Source organism: Protobothrops mucrosquamatus, unplaced genomic scaffold (assembly GCF_001527695.2).
Source record: "Protobothrops mucrosquamatus isolate PMUCROS unplaced genomic scaffold, P.Mucros_1.0 scaffold7, whole genome shotgun sequence".
In the NCBI taxonomy this organism is placed as follows: Eukaryota; Metazoa; Chordata; class Lepidosauria; order Squamata; family Viperidae; genus Protobothrops; species Protobothrops mucrosquamatus.
Window position 1 is genome coordinate 2,472,469 of NW_015386394.1, and position 20,814 is coordinate 2,493,282.

At 38.9% G+C, this 20,814-nt stretch overlaps 1 protein-coding gene across 1 annotated transcript in view; it reads right to left on the minus strand.

The window, feature by feature from the left end:
- Positions 1-20,814, minus strand: part of TRPM4 (transient receptor potential cation channel subfamily M member 4) — a 37,505-nt gene that overhangs the window by 6,663 nt on the left and 10,028 nt on the right. The window contains exons 7-20 of the mRNA XM_015810179.1: positions 19,896-20,078; positions 17,851-17,950; positions 15,801-15,916; positions 14,723-15,067; positions 13,640-13,768; positions 10,139-10,268; positions 8,301-8,446; positions 5,556-5,668; positions 5,038-5,136; positions 4,214-4,570; positions 3,918-4,050; positions 2,789-2,963; positions 1,514-1,682; positions 486-667 (exon numbers count right to left, since the gene is read on the minus strand). Of these exons, the coding sequence (XP_015665665.1) occupies positions 486-667; positions 1,514-1,682; positions 2,789-2,963; positions 3,918-4,050; positions 4,214-4,570; positions 5,038-5,136; positions 5,556-5,668; positions 8,301-8,446; positions 10,139-10,268; positions 13,640-13,768; positions 14,723-15,067; positions 15,801-15,916; positions 17,851-17,950; positions 19,896-20,078 (2,377 nt within the window). The remainder of the gene's footprint in view (positions 1-485; positions 668-1,513; positions 1,683-2,788; positions 2,964-3,917; positions 4,051-4,213; positions 4,571-5,037; positions 5,137-5,555; positions 5,669-8,300; positions 8,447-10,138; positions 10,269-13,639; positions 13,769-14,722; positions 15,068-15,800; positions 15,917-17,850; positions 17,951-19,895; positions 20,079-20,814) is intronic.

Below are 20,814 nucleotides of genomic sequence, written 5' to 3' on the forward strand. Positions count from 1 at the left end.
TCAGTAAACCTTATTAATGGTTCTCACAGAGGGAGAATCTTGCTTGGAAGAAGTGGAAAACTTGGGAAGCAGCCAAAAGTTGGATAGCACATTAGGTGCAGAATGAAGGAGATAATGATTGATAATGGCATAGAGTTAGAATTAATCCTTTTTGATATTCACAAAGAGCTGATGTAGAACAGTGATTTCAGCATTATACTTGGAATGTGGAGGCCCAACTCCCTCAATTAGAGAATTCACTACATAATGCTGAACTAGTTACTTGCTCCTCCTCTGTAAATCTACCTTGTGGAGATGAACTTAGAAAAGGCTCATTTATGCCACCTTGAGCTTTCAGATGAATGGCAAAATATAAAGACAACGAGTGAATGAATGACCTTGAACATCCTTCCCATATCTGATGTTCTCTAGATTGGTTAACATTGCAAGAGTTCCAGCATTCTTAGGCAGGTTATCTCTATCCCATAATTGCTTTTAGCACTCACAGAAGTCATGTCTCTTTGCCGATTGCACCTTGCGGATATGACGCTTGAAGAAAAGATGTAGGTGGCTGATCAAGATGAAGGGTGGAGCTAATGCAGGCCGGCTATGATACTCCAAGATAAGGTTGTAACGCTGGGATTTCCAGTAGATATCACTGTTGCCTTGCACTTTGGAGAACGTGTAACTATTAGCAGGGGAAATAATATGTTAGTCCCACCTTTCTCCAAATTGGGGGAGTCAGCTTCAAACTAAATGGCTGATCCCTCAGCCAGCACACAATCATAGGCGGCATGTGGATGGAAAAGAAACATGAGCCAACATAGGCTGTTTTTCTGCATTTCCTGTTTTACAGGAAAATCTCTATTCCCAACTCTTTCGCTCCTCAAATAATGCGTATTTTCACTCTTGATTCCAAGCTGAATGCTGACTCTTACCTTTTCCTTATGCTCAAAAAAGGAACCTTCATTTTAGTTCTGTTTTGTTTTACAATTGTTTATTTATCAGGACTGTAACTAGCCCAAACATCTTGGAACTCAACAAAAGAATTGGGGACCACTCTATTTAATCAGCACAATTAAGGGTGGGCTAAAGAAAATGTGGGCATTCAGCCCTCCTGCCCCATCAACATGGTCTTTATATTTGCTTAGCAGCAAATATTTTTCAGCTGCACAAAGCTGAAAAACAGCTTTCCCCTGAACTTGAACCATGGAAGAATTTGTAAAAATATTGTGAATGTATTTTCATAGATATCTAACACTGCCAAATGTGAAGCATGATCATATAGTTAGCTCAACTGAGCTTATTCTTCAAATATTTTCTTTGAAAATATTTTGTTGAAAACTGAACTTGAACTGGCTAAGATAGATACAATCTAAATTACTTTTGAAAAGTATAATGTCGCATTGAACTAGAATTTTATTCCAGATTTTTTTTTAAATTTTTTTATTGTGGAGCTTTGGGTAAGATTTTTTTTTGTTTTTTTAGATATTTTTTTTTAATCCTTCCTTGCTGGAATTGGAGGTATTGATACCTGAACATTGCAATCAGCAAATTGAGGAGCAGAATATTGGCTACCAACAGGAAGATCGCAAGGAGAATGAGCACCAGCCAGTTAGCATAGGTATTGGTACAAGGGTTCGCGTCCTCCATCAAGATGGCTAAAGGATCATAGGTGCAATTTGAGGCTGTGATCTGGGCAGCTAGGGAAGAACACAAAGGAAAAAATGAGATGAAATTTATAGATTGTGGAAGAAAGAGTGCACAGAAATCTTGCATAGGATTGTTTTAGTCCTAGGTAGCTTAGTGTTTACCTTTCTCCAGATTTGGTTTCTTTCAGTTCTTTGGGTTTACAGATTATTGGGCTTACAATTCTCATCAGTCCTTGACCCTGGCTGTATTGGTTGGGACTGATGGGAGTTGTAGCCCAGAAGTTTTGGAGGGGCTCAGGTTTTGAAAGGCTGTTCTGGAATAAAAAGTAAAACCCTAAAAATTATCTACTGGATTCGATTAGCCTGCTGAATGCAGAATCCCATTCCTATCAGTGGCCATGCAAAACTTTACACAAGCTATAAGTGTAAAGTACCTATAAAAACCCCTTCATAAAAGTGACATTGTCTCTCCTTATTTGCCAACTAGCATTTGATATTTTGAAATATATTGCTAAGTTTGTATAAAAATATGAAGGCCTGGTGGGAAGAAAAAAATAAAAACTTTAAAAATATTTCCATTTATTTCAAGTTTTTACAGCTCTAAGCTTGCAGAGACTACTAAATTGTCATGGTCAATAGCTCTTATCCAATCTCATTTTAAGATAATCTAAATAATAGGTCAATGTTTTATAGTTAACGGATTCCTTATATTCATATCCTTATATGAACAACTGTTTCTTTAGTTCCCTTCATAAGCCTACTCTTAATTTTTAGTTATTTTCATGGTTTTTTAAAATCAACATTTTCAATGTTTCAATTGTCTTGCTTTTTATATTTTCCATTCTAGACTATCTCTGTCATATATTTAGAAATTAGCTTAATCACCATGGGTAACCAGATATTCCATATAAGTGAGGGAGCAGAAGAAAGATGAAAAACTCTATCTTTTTTCTGCATTCAGCACAGCACAGAAACCAAATCAAATGAGTCTTTGTAAATTAATAAGAAATAAAGTACTGTAGTTGTTTAACAATCCTCAGCTGGTAATTGCCTATTTGATGCTTTATCCATAAGCCTGCACTACTTTTTCCTTGTGTTTCAGTAATCCAAAGTGGATGAAAATCAGAGAAGTGAGCAAGCACCCCGAAAATACACACCATCAATTTCAGTGAGTGGGATCTGTCCAAAAATTTGCAAATAAGGTCGGTAGAAAACACGTCGAAATATCCAAGGGATTCTTCGATCGTGGGGGAGAAGGAGACCCTCAGTCGTGACCCCATAGGCTACCAACCATACCCCAAGGAAGAAGAGAAAGAGAAATACATCCTTCATCTAGGAAGAGAAAAAGAAGAGAAAAAAAGGAGATTATGCCATCCAACTTACCTAGAGACAACTCTAGGCTAGTTGCAACCAAATAAAAGCAACAAGATAAAACATTAAAACAGGCATTTCCAGTCTTAGATAGTATCTCCAACTTGCAGCCCCACAAGATCATAAACTTTTAACATTATTATGTGATTTTTTTTAGTCATATGTTATATTATTAATATTATTAAATTTATCTGCTGCCCTATCCTATCATGGGCTGCTCTAGGCAGATTACAATAATAAAAAAACAAAGAAATAAAAAGGAAGTTTAAACAAAGCAAAAGTAAAATAATATAACAATAAAAAATAAAATTTATATATTTTATATGCAGCCCAAGATGATTCCTCTTCACTCAGTGCAGCTCAGGCAAGCAAAAAGTTTGGACACGCCTGCATTAAAACATGAAAATAATAAATATTAACATTAAAATTGGCTTAAAATTAATAAAGATAGGAAGATGCATGTGGGAAGGAGGTGGGGTCTTATCTGCATGTTAATCACCTCCAGTATGCCATGCGCCAGCAGAGCCAGGTTTTCAGGCCTTTTTGGAAGGCCAAGATATTGGGGGCAGATCTTATCGGGGGGGGGGGACATGATGTCCCAGAGGGTGGGAAGAATAGGCTTTTCTTCTGGATCCAGCCATCCAGAATTCCTTGACCAACAAGGTCCTCAGCATGCCTCTTCTGCCAACACAGGTGAGGTGGGCCAATTAATTGCCATGTTGAAATATAGCTTATTCTCCTATATTAAGCCCAATAGCTTTTGCCATTGCTATTGCTATTTCATTTGCACTCTGGCTTATATTTGTTTTGGACAGCCTCTGTTCATTCTTAAACAAACAAACAAAAATTGTTCTGCATATTCAACAATCTTCTTTCTGTACATTATTCTATGTGCATTAAAATGCACCTTCTCACCATCCTGGCAACGATAATCATCTTGGGTCCCAACTGTTTGTTGACTGCAAAGATGTGGATGAGACGAAGGGTGAAGATCATGAAATCCAGGCACAGAATGGTGCGTCCCGATTCATATGACGAAGGAAACAACCTGTGATATAGACAGTGGTGTAAAGAAAAAAAGAAAGCAATTCTAAAGTGTACAAACCATTTCTTTTTATCTCCAGCAGTATTAACCTCTCTTTTGAGCTCACTTAAAAACTTCAGAATAAATGAATAGTGCTGAAATCTCTACAGTATAGAAGGGCACTTACCTGCACACTAGTCCTATCATGAAGAGTAGCAGGGCTGTGATATCAAACTGATTCCATGTGTCCAGGAAGTACCGACGTATTCTCTGCAACAAAGGACGGGAACCCACAAAACATCCTTGACGAACCTCTTCACAGACTAGTGTGAAGACCCAGATGTACAGGACTATCTCAGTGCCAGATGGACCTTTGGGAGGTGGAGGGTCAAAATCCAGCAGCAAGACGTAGGAGAAGAGGAAGAGGAAGAGCAAGTACATCACCACATTGCCCAGGAATGCTGTCACAGGTGCCACCCAAAATTGATGCCACCGTCGTAACCAGAGTTGTCGAACAGAAAGAGGGGAGGGAGGTTCCAAACTTCTGAGTCAAGATATGAAAAAGAAAAGAAGGGAGGAATGTTTGAGTTCTGCTGATAAATTAACTCTATTACTTTGAGTAATTAATTCATTAAATAAAGGCTTATATATTTGCATATGAATAAATGTTTGTGAGCAACTTCAAAATGTCTCTTCTGAAAAGGGGTAGTTTAAAATAAACAAGAAGTGTGCTTTTTAAACACAATTTAATATCCACCAATTCCTAGGCAGTGGGGAATGCTGGAAGTTGTAGTTCATCTAAATTTCAAGGGCCACAGTTTCCACTACTTGGTTTTAATTACTTTTTGGCAAAATCTGGATATTCGCAGGGAGGGAAAATAAAGCTAGAATATCCTGAAGAGATCCAGACTGCTCATCAGTCCCACTGCATCAACAGCCTTAATTTATGATAGACCATGCTTCCATCCTCCCACAGGCCCACGTTCCCAAGATGACGACCATTCCCCCTACTCAGACAATATGTCTCCGATGGTACTTTTCACATCTGTATCAAGACTGTCCAGTTCAAACTGTTCCAAGGAATCCAGCCGCAGATCATCATCCATGCTCCTGTTAAAGATCATATTATAGATCAGAATGACCACCTGACCACATTTTAAATGCAGATGCTAAAGTTTAGCCATAAAATTTAATGCTAGAAATTAAATTTACTGCTAGAAATTCTAGGGACAAGGATTTAAAATTTGAATTTATTTGTTCCACTTTTTCTGGCAGGTGGATTAAATTGTCCTCTGGCAGGTCAATTGCAGGTTTTGAAAAGTCTGCTCAAAAGAGAATGATTGCTTCGGAGTTAAGGAAAGTATATCCATTCGTATTCTGTTATATAAAGGAACACCCACTCCTTTGATAGTCAGAAATTGCAGTTACTAAATAACTACAGTAACAACACTGTAGGCTACCAGCAATGCACAGCTCCTCCCTCTCTGCCACACTACTGTGTAAATCAAACCATGCCCAGTAGCACCCACCTGAATGTAATGAGCTCAGTAAAGATGAGAGGAGGGCAAAAAAATGTGAGAAGAAGCTTCCAGACAGAGGTACTTCGGTCCATTTCTCCCCACCAGTTTTGGGTGAGCAGGGACTTTTAGAAAAACACAAGAGAAAGACAGCACTGAAAAATACTGAGACTAGCCATAATTTCAGTACTGTATGTAATTCAATAATTAGCTTAAGAAGATGCTTATTAATATTTGTAGTAGTTAGTTTGTCCCATAGTCAAAGCTTGTCAACTGAGTGAAAGGCGGGGGTACACCAGTGGTGGAATTCAGCCGGTTCGCATTACTTTGGTAGAACCGGTAACTAATTTTTTGTTGCCCAGGCCCAGAATGGACTTCCGGAAGCAGCATCCACACAGAGAACCGGTTGTTCACATATTTGAATCCCACCACTGGGGTACAATCATTAAAATTAATAGAGGTGTTTTGTATGCCTCTAAATTGGTATATTTTTTAATAAGGGCCTTCAAAGTAGCACAGTGGTCTACTGTACTATGTCCTTTTTGAAACCCTACCTGTTTTGAAGAAAAAGTTTTATTTCTCCTTCCCAATCTTCTAGTTTTAGAAAATGTCTGACCTAGAACTTAGAAGAAATATCTAGCAGATTAATTGGGTGGTACCGTAATTAGCAGGTTCCTGCTAGTTGCCCTTTTAAATGATTGGTATATTATACTTTGTTTCTAGTCAGGAGATTCAACTCATGTTTTATCTATTTCTAAGAAGAATCTAGTCAGGATGGGGATCCATCAGGAATCATTCATCTTGTCTGTCACTGGAAGAATCATCCTCTGCAGGAGCTTTTTCGAGGTTGAAATCAGCTGTTTACACTCAGACTTGGAGACACCTGGCCATCTGGAAGCATGCTTAATTTGGTAGAGACTGTTGCTACTTCAGTACGTATAATGGAGGCAAAATATTGGTTGAAATTTGGACTGAGATACCTACATGAAGCATGGTGTGTGTGTGTAAATGCCATTAGCCACAATTTTCAAAATTTCCTCTCATTTTTAAGCTGCAAAGTTCCCTCTATTGATCTCTATAATATGGTTTTATAATATGTTATAATTTTACTGCTTTATTGCTATGTTATTCAATTTTATGCCCTTCCTATGTTATGACCTCTGGTTGTAATGATTTTATTTACTTACATTCCACTATCCTCACCCCAACATTATTAGCATTCCATATAGTGCTTGTGCCCTCCAGTTTATATAAATCTAAGCATGCAGAACCTAAGGACACCCAACTCATAGTTATCAGTGGGAAGTAGGTTCAGCCTAAGCCTGGAGCTTCCTCAAACAACTGGTAGAATGAATCCAGGATTCAGAGTATTGTAGAACTGGAAAAACCTCAACAGTAATTTAGTTTATTGCTTCAGTATAGCCAAGCATTATAGCATATCTAGTAAATTACCCATCCAATTTTGATTTAAAAACCTCTAATAAAAAAAAAACTCCACTGCCTGAGGTAGCTTGCTCCACATGCCACCAGATTATTTTAATGTCCAATTGTTATCTTCTTTCTGTTTTGTGAAAGTGTTAGATTACAGTTTTCTTCATAGCTTGCCTGAATGGCCATCTAAGTGATATTCCTACAAATATTTGAAGAGCAATCATGGCAGGCTTCAAACATCTATCTCTATTCTAGCCTAGTTTTGTTGAAATCTATTTCTCAGCATTGATCTTACCCTCTTTGCTGCCTTCATCTTGACAATCAAATACATATAGGCAATTCTCCCTTAATGCCCTGTTTAGTGACCTTTTTGTTGCAAGAGTGCTGAAAAAGTAATTTTGTGACCAATTTTTGCACTTACAATCATCTCTTTGCCCCTGCAGTGACTTGATCAAGATTTGGGCACTTTGCAATCAGCACATGTTTATGAAACATTGTCCCATGGTTACATGATAGCCATTTGCGTACTTCACAGCTGGTTTCAACAAGCAGAGTCAACAGAGAAGCGGACAGTAAAATTGCTAGTCACATGATATCTCACTTAAACAACCCACGATGACTCACAATGACCACGGTAAAACTGAGGTTGCAAGTCTGTTATGGTCACATGATATCTCACCTAACAACCTTGTCATTTAGTGAGGAAGTTGCCCGTCCCAATTGTGGTTATTATGTAAGGAATACTGTAGCTCCTGCTCTCCTGTAATGGCTAGCTTGCAATTTTCAGCCCTATAATATTTTGGTTGGTTTTCTAAAGTAATAGTTTTCCCAGTCTTATATAAATGTTATTCCATGAAAGCTTGATCTTAGGCAGATAATTTCTAATAAGTGTGGCCGGGTACAGCTATATATATATAGAGAGAGAGGTACACAATTTAATTCTGCAATCAGTTCTCAAAGCAGTGTGATTATTATAAGGCTGTGTATGTTTTCACTGACATGTTCATTTTTGTCAAGAATTTCACTTATCTATCTATGGAGATTCTCAGTCATACAGGTCAAGGTTATCCCAAGGGTGCTTTTTCAAAAGGCAGATAATTTCTATTAACACTATTGTGTTATTTGGTATAGTACCCTATGGTCCTCTGCAAGCCTTTTTGCACCATTAGTTATTCACCAACTTCTGGAGGCCATAATTCCCTGCTGAACATTATGTTTAAGAGGTCCAAGGGGACATAGTCCATATCCAGATCAAATACAAGATGGAATCGAGAGATAATATTCATCCTTAAAAACCCAGTTCAGTGAATCATTGTGTGGCCATACCTGCACACCATCCTGTGCAAAAAAGAGGCGGGCATCAGCCTGGTGAGCCAGATGGAGGATAGTGGCTCCGCCCCAGAGGTGGGAACAGCGCACCAGTAGTTTGTAGGCCCGTGGCTCACTATTACGGTAACACTCACTGAATACTCCTAGAATTGTGGAGTTAAAAGGGAGGAGAGAGATATTTGAGTATAAAAAAGTAAAGGCATTATAAACATTTGCACAATTTACAACTCTTCTTAATTTAAAGAACCGTTAATAATACAGCAAGATTAACATTAATACAAAGACTCAAAGACTTCCAAACAACCAAACCATTAGTTTGCCAAGACTTTGCAACTCACGACCACATTAATTTGTAATAATTCTGAGCTGTCTTTGGATCTTTCCTATAATCATACTGATAATCATATTGTTAAAATCATGTGCAAATCTATCCTTTTGCTAGTCTAGAGCTCACAGAGAATATCAAAATCAGAGGTTTTCCCCTTTGCTCCTAAATAGGTCTGTAATCAATTGCCCTTTGTACTTACTAAGATGTTCTGCATGCTAACAAGAACTGTTTGAATCTTCCAGCCCACAAAAATAATATAAAATCATTGTCCCATAATACTCCAATAAACACATTCCTGTATATTTGTCTACATTCACTCACAACTATCTAAGAAACTTAGAAATGAGAGCAATGGAAGATTAATTATAAAAAGAACAAATATTCCTGAATATGGCAGCTCCATGATAATATAGGAATTATCTTAAACTCAAAAACTATTGACAAGTAAATAATTTGACACCAAAGCTTCATTCAAAAACTTCTACGAGTAGCTTTTCATTAAACAACTGTAAGTAACTGCAAACATGACATCAAACCTTCACATACAAGTTCTTTCAAATGGTGAAAGTAAGGAAATGAATAAGTTGTAAAAATGCTATGCTTTCCCTCTTTTCAGAAAAAAAGTGAGTACCTAAAGCTAAGTCAGGATGTGGGATGGCAAGAAATTGCTCCTATGGAAAACATCCATTTGTTAGGGTGCCCATATGCTGCAAAAGGTGTTTTTTTTTTTTACAGTACACATGATAGGGGGCTAAGAAACAGAGCATTAGAGATGGAGCTGCTTGGATATCATCCTACCAGTCAGAAAATAGGGCCTTCTATTGGTGGACTGAAAAAGAAACCTGAAGTGTGCAAAACGCTTTTCTCCATTCTCACCAATTCCATAACTAGTCCACTTACATCAGTTTTACAAATTAGTGGAGAACGTCAATGCAAAATTTAATCATCCAAAACCAGCTAGTAAATCTATATTTGAGTAATAAAGGATTTGAAATCTGTTTCAGCTAAATGCTAAACTACAATTTTCAATTTTCAGGAAAACCTGGGAACTTATCACTGGGTTTTTCCATAAAGTGTTTAATTTCATGAATATTACAAGCTACTTTTTTTCCTTCTCCTTATAACTCTTTCTTCTTCCTATATTCCCCTGTATGAAGAAGTGCATGTTGTATTATGCCAATAATCTCTTCCACTTTCCATTAACATAGATTCCATCCTATTATGTTGTCTGGACAGCTTGGAAGTCAATTCTCATATCTATGCCTGTTATTATGGGGATAGTAGGTCAGTATATCTAGACTGGTTGGTCTAGACCTGTGTTTTTCAATCTCGGAAATTTTAATGTATGTGGAATTCAACTGAATTTTGGAAGTTGAAGTCCAAACATCTTAAAGTTATTGAGTTTGAGATACACTGATTGAGATAAATATCTTCAGTTATGTAAAAAAATCAGCCCTCTTTCCCTTAAGCAATCATGTCTCCCCTCACCCCTTTTCTCATATCTCACCTATGGCCAAATTTTCAAAGTACATTGCTAAATCCTTCATGGCTGCCACTTCCTCTGTTTCTGTCTCTAGATGTGAAAGTTCCCGCAGTATTTGTGCTGCTGCCAGTGCTCCAGCCACGGCATCAGGAGCCTGGGTTGAAAGAAAAAGCAAATTACTCAAGAAATTGGCAGATTTGCATGGGTTTGTAACCCATCGGTGTGATAAAAACGGCATATGTTCCAAAATATCTTCTTGCCGTGTATTTTTTTCTATGTTAACAGAAAATGTTTTGGGCAATTGTGACATCCCTGCATTGTGGAATACTGTTTGTTTCAAAGCTGTGCTGCATGTAAAATACTTTTTAGAAGAAATGCACAATAGCTACTTGCAAAAACAAAGAAAAACAAGCCAAAAAAATTAATCAACACTGTAAAGCTGATCAAGATTTCAAAAATTGAGTAATATTAGGTCTTATTTAATTGTGAAACAGACTAAATAACAGTCAAAATACTAAAGAAACAGTTGGAGGCACTTGCCTCCAATCTTTTCTTTCTTCAAGAACTTTATTTTTTTTTTCTGTAAAATGAACTGCAACAAATGCTGAGAGAGAAAAAAAGATTATTCGAGTTTTCCTATAATTGCAGACAGGAAACTGGGTAAAAATAATGAGGCAAATACACCAGCAACAGAACTCTGCCACCGCAATGCTACTAGTCATCAAAACACATTGTTCTTATGGCATCTTCTATTCCTTTGACAATTACAATGTGTTTTTGTTTTATCTGCACTTGCTTACTGAGCAGCCATTTCAGTTTGGAAAATTATCACTACTGCAAAACCTCATACATCCTGCCGTAGAACATTTCTGTTAAGAAGCATAGACAAGATTGGCATAGAAGATAAGTCCTTGACTTTCATTCTAAGCATATTCTTCTGCTTTCTCCCATATCCCATCCAGTCCGCTCCCCAGAAGGCAACTAGATGAGAGCCACAGAGTCATAGTTAAAGCAGACGCATTTTTAAGGGTCAGAGCAGCTGAATTAATTCACTGGGAAATAGGCTTTTTCTCTTTTCCTCTGTGCCATTCCTGCATTTGACTTACTCCCCCACCCTCTGACTACTACTTGATGATAGAGTTACAGAAGCCCTTTTTTAAAGGGAGAGAGAGAGAGAGGAAGGAAGGGAGGGAATTAGGAATGTTTCTCTGAATTGGTTTCACTCATTTACATATCTACACTCCACAATGCTAAAGGCTTGGGTGAGTGTTGAGAAGAGATTTGCCAACAATTCTTTTGGAGCTGTAGGGTAGGGAGTTTCCCATTGATGGAAACATCTACCTCATCCTCCTTGTTTTCTGGCTTCTGGATTAAACACTTTCCCTTCTGTTGCCAAGATGTCTCATCATTATCCATTCCCATCCATCCCCGGTCATTCCATTCCTATCCATTTTATTCCACCAGCACTATGACAATTGTGGGTGGGCTTGTTTTCTTGCTTTGCTCACTGCAAAAAGCAAATGTAGCATGAGAAGAATGACTGCCATCCCTATATCTTTCTAGCCACAGCATCCACATGCCCCATTAACCATTTTGGGACATTTTTAAATGGATAACCTAGTGACATTGATTTTGTCTCAACCCTAGCCAATAGAAGCAGCTTAAAGTTGTCTTAAAGTTGTTCCACTTTTATTGTAGCACTTTCCCTCTTCTCCTGATATGTAATATGGCTTTTGCTATGGATGTTATCTAGGATGCTTAATCAACAGTGTAGTTGATGATGTGGCCAAAGTTAAGATCTCCTCAGCTCCTATTGACTGCTAGAATGATCTCCTCCTCTAACCATTGGGTGTTATTCTCCAGGGTCATTTTTGTTTGAGCTGCTGGAGAAACCAGACACCTAGCTTCATGGTGGATTCCGCCCCTAATGCTTGCCTGATGCTTTTCAAAATACTTGTGAGATCTTATGTAGGGTCTTTATATACATGGGTTTAGTGTCTCTGGAGATTCTCAATCATCCAGGTCATGGTTGTTCAAAAGGTGTCTTTTCCAAAAGGCAACTGGACTTTCTTGGTTTTTTTTCTTGAATATGTTTCACTTCTTCTTTAAAAAGCTTCAGAACTGAAAAAGTTCAGTTGCCTTTTGGAAAAGCACTTTTGGTACATGGGTTTAGTGTTTTTTGAAAGAGCACTAGACCTGTGTCCAGTAGTCTTGCACTGTACAAGAAAGTCAACTTAAACTGGGAGCTGGGTTCTGCTACCTACATGCTGTTGCCACCAATAAGTGTGTTCAGTGAATTTTTATTACAGTATAGACCAGAAAACCAGTAAGTGAGTTAACAGATTTTCTTCTGCTTCTGCTGACAAAGGATTTCATGCAATCATAGTTTTCACTATTTTTTATTGCTTTAGGGAAGGATAGTACTGTTATTTTACCTATTCTGTGGCAGCTGTTGGTGTTATCACTTGGTGCTGCATTACTTTGCAATACTAATTGAGGAAAGAACATGTTTGATATTGATTGGCCCTTTTGTTTTACCCTTAGCAAGCTCACAAGTCACAAGTGCAGAACACGCTTATGAGGAGGGAGAGAAGTTTACCAGATAGATTGTAAGAGCTTCCCGTTGCTTCATTTCCTGCTCTTTCTCCATATTTGCAACCTGCCAGATAGACTTATATTTAAATATGAGTTTAATGCCCTTTTAAATGAATACTAAACTCATGCTCAGAAATAAACTGATTGACAGGTCACAGGCATAGTGTCTGTTAATCAGGCAACTTGACTGTTGACCAAGCATGACCTCCACAGCATCTGCCTACACTCCTAATATCATCCTACCTTCTATTAAAGAAAGCCCACCAATTATTTTGCTTAACTACTTTTGAATTTAAATTGGATGGAAAGTACTGATGTGATTACCTAAACCAGTGGTTCTCAACCTTTTTAATGCCGCGACCCCCAACCGGTCGTAAGTCGAGGACTAAACCGGTCGTAAGTCGAGGTCTAAAGCGGTCGTAAGTCGAGGACTACCCAACCGGTCATAAGTCGAGGACTTTCCCTGCCTGGGAGCGCCGCGCATGCGTGGTTCCGCCCCCTGTGCCGGCCAAGGCGTAGCTGGCAAGCGGCAGAGACGGAGCAGGCCGACCACCAGCTGGCCCAGCTCAAGGGAGGTAAGGCACCAGCCGGAAAAGGGGAAAAAATGGCGGACAGCCTTGCTTGGCGACCCCCGTGAAATGGTCGATCGACCCCAAATGGGGTCGTGACCCATAGGTTGAGAACCGCTGACCTAAACAAAACAGGGCTCAGCCATCAAGAGAGCTCAATTTATGCCAGCACACTTTTTTCCCCAACTTGAAGTAATGTTTTCTTGCTTTTTACTGTAAGAAAGTGCACCTGGGCAACCAGGTTCTAGGATGGCAGAGGAATTCATTCATATCATTCTCTCTATCCATTTGCAACATAAAGTTTCTACTCTGTATGAGACATTGCCAAATATTATTGCAAGATTCATATCAAAATACAGACCATTTCCCAGAAATAAATTGCCATCTCTTTTCGATTCAGCAACACTGCCCAGATAAATAGATCAGTCCATGGGTTTGGTGACAGCTTATTTTGGTATGTGGAATCTCCATTAGGTAATAATCCTTTTTTCTAGGCAGAGAAGACATCTTGATCAACACAAGAAAGGAAACATTCAAAAGACACACAATCTTGTCTTGAGTTGGTTTCATACATTAATCAAAATTCATTATCAAAATTGAAACAAAAGCCAAAATTTACCTTTAGCAACATGAGAAATCCATAGAGATTTTTTTTTGTAAATTTAATATGTTCCAAACCTGTCAAGCATTAAAGCTTTTCCCCATAATGAAACTGGAAACTATTTTAAAAATTCACAAAATTTGATATTAAGAATTTGTTTCAGCCACAAGCATTGTGAATTATACAGTCTAATTATACTATTACTAAAGATAAGATTATAAAATAGATCTATTTTTCAATTTTTTAAAATCAATAATTATTTACTAATTACTTGGAATAATAATGCAGCATCATAAGTGATTTTGGAAACAATGCATGTAATTTAAGTTCAAAGTGTTAAATGCAGCCAAGATAAGCCAGCCCTTTTAGGAGCATTTTCATTCTTTTGCTGATAGGAAGAATGTTGTAGGGTGGAAATTAACTGGAAAGATTTCTTGAAATTGACACTTAGGGAACCACAAAGGTTCCTTTCCCATTTTTAAAGCTTATTTTATTTAAAATGCTCCCCTCTTCTAAAGAGAAATAGGCTTAAAGCAGCAACCATAAGAGAAACATATTTATTTAGTTTATCTCCCATTTTCCCTCAGAGAGTCAAGCTCAGAAATGCAAGTGTTATCCTCACAACAACAACAAAGCTGTGAGATAAGCTGGGCTGAGAGAGACAACTAGTGAACTGCATGGTTGAACAGAGTCAGGAATCTTGGTCTTTCTGTTTTCAGTCCAATATCTTAACAACTACTGTAGAGTCCCTTGCTTGCATGCTTCCTTCCAGTTTTCAAAACATCCTACTTGCCTTCATGTACTCCCTTCCTAATCGAATGTACACAGAATATTACCACTTACCCCTATCCCTCTGTGGCCAGTAGGGTATAATCCTGCATAAAAAGGAGCACAGACATTCCCTAGTAGTTCATGCAGAATAAGAGCCACATGAGATAAATGGCAATCAGGCAAAGATCGTTCCAGCAGCAAGTCTTTAGGAGGGGTGGATGGCTCGGAGCCTGTCCCTTGGCATCGCTCCAAAAGCTGGTAGAGCAGTGAGACCTTGGGGGACCCAGCATACAGCTTTTCCAGTTTTCCCCATGTCAGGAACTGTCCTATATCCAAACCATTCTCCACAAAGAGGCGCACTAAGTCAGTTCGATTACCTAGCAAGGCATCACGCATTGGGTTCTCCAGCAGGCTGGGCTGCAAGAAACGAAAGAATAAAATATTTATGTCTCAAGAGAATAGATGTTTGCCACTACTTAGAGATCGAAGTTGGGTCCTTCATTAGATAAAGTGTGATAATAGCAACTTGCAGGGTTTTGGTTACAATAAGCTATTATTCCATGAATCCATGACTTATATTGGAGAGCAATCTTTTCACACATCACTTAATAGGCTGTTCCTTCAGCTGTGCTGGAGGACATTATTCTATCATCAGGACTGAGATAAATTTAACCAGTTCTGTTTCTGGGTACCATTCCATCCTTTACCTTAGGCAACAACATTGTTGATGCAGCCTTGATGATCATTGGCAGTGTCATTCTCAAAATCAGTAAGACATTTGACAGAACAATCATCACACTTTAACCATCCTGGAAAGGTTTTGGGCTGGACAATGGCCATATTCTGCCTCTCAAATAAAGATTCACCTTGTATAGCCTATTATCATTTCTATATTCTGCTTCTTCCCAAATAATTTGTGGCTAGTCTTCAACTCATTTCTTTCTTCCTTGTTACATAATATAGCCTCATCACCCCAGCATAAGTTTGGGAAAGAATCCAAGAATCCCTACATCGAATGGGCAGAGACCTCCAAGTTTTATACACTTAAAATAACTTAATTCAAGGCTATTCTTCTCTATTCCACGTTCCTCGCACACTTTTTTTATGTTCCAGCAAAGGATTAAAAGCTAAAACAAATCTGCCAACCCACCTCCCAGAGAATGTCTCCACGGAACAATTCTGTGCTGGCAATGTCCACCCGATTCCAGGCTACAGCCAGACGTAGCTCATCCAGATAACAGGTGGCCTTGCTTGACCGCTTACATACTGCCAGGAGGAGAGAGAAGAAATATAATCATCATTGTTCACAGTTCTGTTTTAATTTAAATGTCAGTTATTTTTCTGTCTGGCTCACTATGAATAAAATAGCTACTGCACTTTTAAGGCAATTTATAGGTAGTTCTTGACTTACAACCTTACAATACTTAGTTATGGAGTCAGGGATAATTACAACCCAGTTCTGAAATTCCAACAGCCACTCCCTCACAGTCACATGACCACACTGACTTGCATTTTTGGTTGTTTGCAGCATCCCGCAGTCACATTATAGCATGTTATCTTTTTCTTAAAAACTGGTAGTTACTTGTTTTCTATGGTCCTTACTGAACAACTGGTTTGCTTAGTAACCGCTGCATTCGCTTATCAGTTGTCGCAAAAAAGGTTTTAAAATTAGGTTGGTCAATTATGGCCCCAATGAGCAGGCTTCATTAGGATCATAGCTGAGGATTATTTATATCTTCAGTGAGAAACAGATAGAAATGGGTGCCTGCATCTGATGTAATCTATGATGACATCACTTCCAAGATTTCCTTTTTTCATTGCTAGTACATTCTCTAAATCTTCCAGTCAAAGGTGTGTCATAATAACTAGTCACTGTCTAGTCATTTAGGAATGTCTGTTGAAATCATGATAGGATGTTACGCCAGATTGATTTCCATGGGTTCATATGATGCTATCTCATCATTAATTAATCTCAAATAAAGTAGAGACTTCATACCTGGGAATTGAGAAAATTGTATTTATAAGACAGCCATAAAGATGTTTACATATTTAGGAGCCATGTGTGTTCATGGCTGTGCCACTATTTGCAAATACGTGTTATTGCCAAAGTGGCAATACATGGTAGATGAAATAGAGTTGCTAGGGAGATTTCTTATGGAGTTCAATCTTCTTAGGATGTTTATGATATCTCTTATGTAATTGGGAATAGCAATTCTGAGAACTGGAATTTAGTGAATCCAGCAATGAATCCCTTTGGGGATAAGGCACAGCTAAAAAACTCATTGTCTAAATATTCCATATAACATTAACTTCTATTATATTAAAATAAGAAGACACAGTTACTGTTTCTCATGATCCTAAAAAAACATAACTGACTGGAACTGAATTTGTTTATTTAAAAGGATGGGTAATCATATTTTTTTTTACTAAAGCCCCCAGTTTACCTGATCCAGTCATATGCCAAATAATATGTGAAGATGGGCATGGCGCATTCCTTTATCTGAACGCTTTCTGCATATGGTCAGCTTAGAATCTACAGTAGCTTCATGCCAGAACAGAATACACAGAATAAAGCTCACAATCATTTCCCCTGATTTAAAATTAAAAGGAATAGCATCTTATCTGACAAAAAAAATCTTATTAAAAATCATAGGTTTTTGTGAACTACCCACAAAAGCTTAGGTCTATTAATAAAACATATTAGTTGGATTTTGTGTCATCTTAGACTAATATTGCTCTCTTCCTAGAGTGAGTTATAACTTGTTTTTCTTTTTAAATATGTATTTAAATATGTAAAATATTATTTACTATATTTTGTTTTTATTTATAACTGATGATGGTATCTACTGTATAAGGTGTCTTCATGGGGTCTGAATTCTGAAATATGGGATATACATACTGTTTTTTTAAAGATAGAGAAGGTTTGATAAAAATGGGAAATCAAACTCAACAGCTAACTAACAAGTTCTGGCATTATGTTAAGCTAACACATTATAGAAACACACACATCAATAGAACTAGGTCTTCTATGAATTCAGTTATTCAATGAGATTCCAGCCAACTTTTGGGGGTTTGGTGATGTACGTTTTTTCCTAATTTCAATTTAATCTAATGGTGTCCATCGTATGAGACTGCACATTTTTGTCCATTGCTACTATGCGAAAAAGCTGCCCATCGTTGATTAGTGTTGAACTAATTACCTTTCACTAGAGCTTTAAGCAGGACAGTCTCGAATTCTTCCAAACCTTCTTGGTCTGAATAGACAGTCACCAATTCCCTCAGATTCCCAATGCTTTCCACCTGACAAGAAGACATGTAGAGAGGTCAATACATTTATCTTGGAAAAATCATACAGACACACACACACACACACACACACACACACAGAGAGATAGACAGACAGACAGACAGACAGACAGACATTTCTCCAGAGCCAATATCTTTTGGACTTTTGAGTTCTGGAATGTAGTCTAGAGCAAGGCTTTTCAACCTTTTCACAGATTGTACCACTTTTAGGACATGACAATATTTGAGTACCACCAGTGCTTAGCAAGGTGTCACAAACTTGATAACTAAAAAAAAAAAGGGGGGGGATTTTGGGTTTTACTGATTAGATTCATTTGTTGTTATAGAAATGGCTAGTTTATAATAATGTGGAAAAGTAAAAAGTTGAGGTTCAATGTTAATGCTTTCTTCTACTGCAACAAAGGAAATCTGTTCTTTTTCCCTTCTCCCCCTCACTTTTCCCTCCTTTTTCCTCCCCACTGTGTCCTATTATTTGCTTTTGTATTTTTGTATTTTATTTTATAATCTAATAAAATATTACAAACTGTAAAAAAAAAAAGAAAAAAGTACCAGTTTTAATTTCTTTGGTGGCTGTTCCTTTGCTGAATCACTTTCCCTTTGCACTGACAAATGTATGATGAATTTATCCATGTTTATTAATATGCACCACTACCAGCTAGCTCGGGGGTCTTCAAACTTGGCACTTTTAAGACTTGTGGACCAACTCCCAGAATTCCTCAGCCATCATGGCTGGTTGAGGAATTCTGGGAGTTGAAGTCCACAGGTTTTAAAGTTGCTAAGTTTGAAGACTCCTGAGCTAGCTGGTTTGCCCTTCTTCCTCTCTCCCTCTCCTCTTCTTCCTCCCTGCCTTCTGAGCTCTTCTTCCACAGTGTAGTAAGAATGCACCTCCCCCCAATCCCTTCCCTGTACCCTTAAAGACACAGGAACCAAGTGCAAAACAAGAAAGGCTCACAAAAACCTCCCAGAATAAAGAAACACATAAGCTCTGGGTTTTTTTTCTCTTTAAGCTGACTCAGGCGTATCACGTATCATAATGTTGCAACCCACGACTGAAAGGCTCTGGTAATTGCGAAAAGCTTTAGCCTTAAATTAAGCCTGTTTACCTTCAAAGAAAACTTTCTAAAAGCCATAGACAGACTCAAGATAAGGGGGTAAAACTAATTACATTTGTTTAAAGGGATTAAACCTATGGAAGGCAACACTTTGGACTTATTGCTAGCCTTTCTGAAAGAGACTAAAATATTCCAATAACCAAAGCACACAAACTGAGGCTCTGAATTACAAAATGCTATAAAAACTGCACAAAAATCCTTATGGTAACCCAATCAAACTGCCAGCTGATCCAAAACTAAATAAACTCACCTCCTTTCCAACATGCTTGTCTCCCAGCTTTTCATTTCATCAGAGCTGATTGCATTCTCCTGGAGAAAACGAACCAGGGGAGCTTTTCTTCCAGCAACAGCTTCTTCTTCTTCCCTGTCTCTTTTTCTCCCTGCCTGCTGAGCTCTCCTTCCACAGCTTCTTCTCCCTACCCTTCTCTTTCCCTGTTGTCTTTTTTCCCCCTTTCCTGCCCAAACCACCTGCTTTTATAGCCTCTCCTCTCCTCCCCCCCTTTTTCTTCAGTTCACCTCCAGCTCCCCGCTGTTTTTGGAAGCGCCAATCAGCTGAAGCTCTGCCAGAGCTCCTGGGGCTTCTGCCAAGCCCCGACAGTCCTGCAGCTGCAGTTGCCTCTCCCTCAGGCTTGGGTCGCTTCGGCTCATTCCCTTCTCCCACTACACTTCTCTAGGACGGTCGCGTACCACCTGCCACATGCCAAAGTACTACAGGTGGTACACATACCACTGGTTGAAAAGCCCTGGTCTAGAGCAGAAGGAAATAGGAATGCAGTTCTGATTGATATAAAAAGAAAGGAGTGATGGAAAGCATCACTAGATCCTACCTGCTCAGCCAACTCCTCCAAGTCATTGTCTGGGAATTTTCCCTGCATTTTCTTCATTGCCAGAGTTTTCAGGGACTCCCCAGGTTGTGTCTCTTCCAACAATTCAGCCAAGCAGTCTGCTGCTCCCCCAGATCCAGCTAGGAGAAGACAGGGAATGGAGGCATGCACAGCCTCCGATACACGCTTAGGAAATGAACAAGACAGAAGCAACTGGTATGAGTAGTGTGCACTTCAGGATGGAACCACAAAGCCAGTCTTCCTCAATCCAGTTTTTCATCTTTTCCCATCATCCCCAACCATTCTTCATTGTCTTTCCCTTCATCTTTGACCTCTGCATTTTTATTTGTTTATTTTATTTATTTATTATTTATTTATTCGATTTATATCCTGCCCTTCTCCTTACCGGATTCAGGGCGGCTGACAGCCTTATAAAACCAATGCTACAATAAATACCTAATTTAAAACCGAATTAAAAAGAAATATTTGCTATGGCCTATATAATTAAAATTTCTCTTAAAAACCCCACTAAAATTCCCTAGGCCAATCTCGCTTGTTGGAAGAGCCATGTCTTTAGGGCGCGGCGGAAGGAGGGGAGATCCGGGATCACCCGGATCTCTGGGGGTAGTTCGTTCCAGAGGGTGGGGGCTCCCACCGAGAAGGCCCTCCCCCTGCAGGTCGCCAGCCGGCACTGTCTGGCTGACGGCACCCTGAGGAGACCCTCTCTGTGGGAGCGTACCGGCCGATGGGAGGTAATCTGCGGCAGAAGGCGGTCTCGGAGATATCCAGGTCCGATGCCATGGAGCGCTTTGAAGATGATGACCAACACCTTGAAGCGCACCCGGAAGGCTACCGGCAACCAGTGCAGCTCGCGCAGCAGCGGTGTTACATGGGAGCGACGAGTCCCTCCCAACACCGCCCG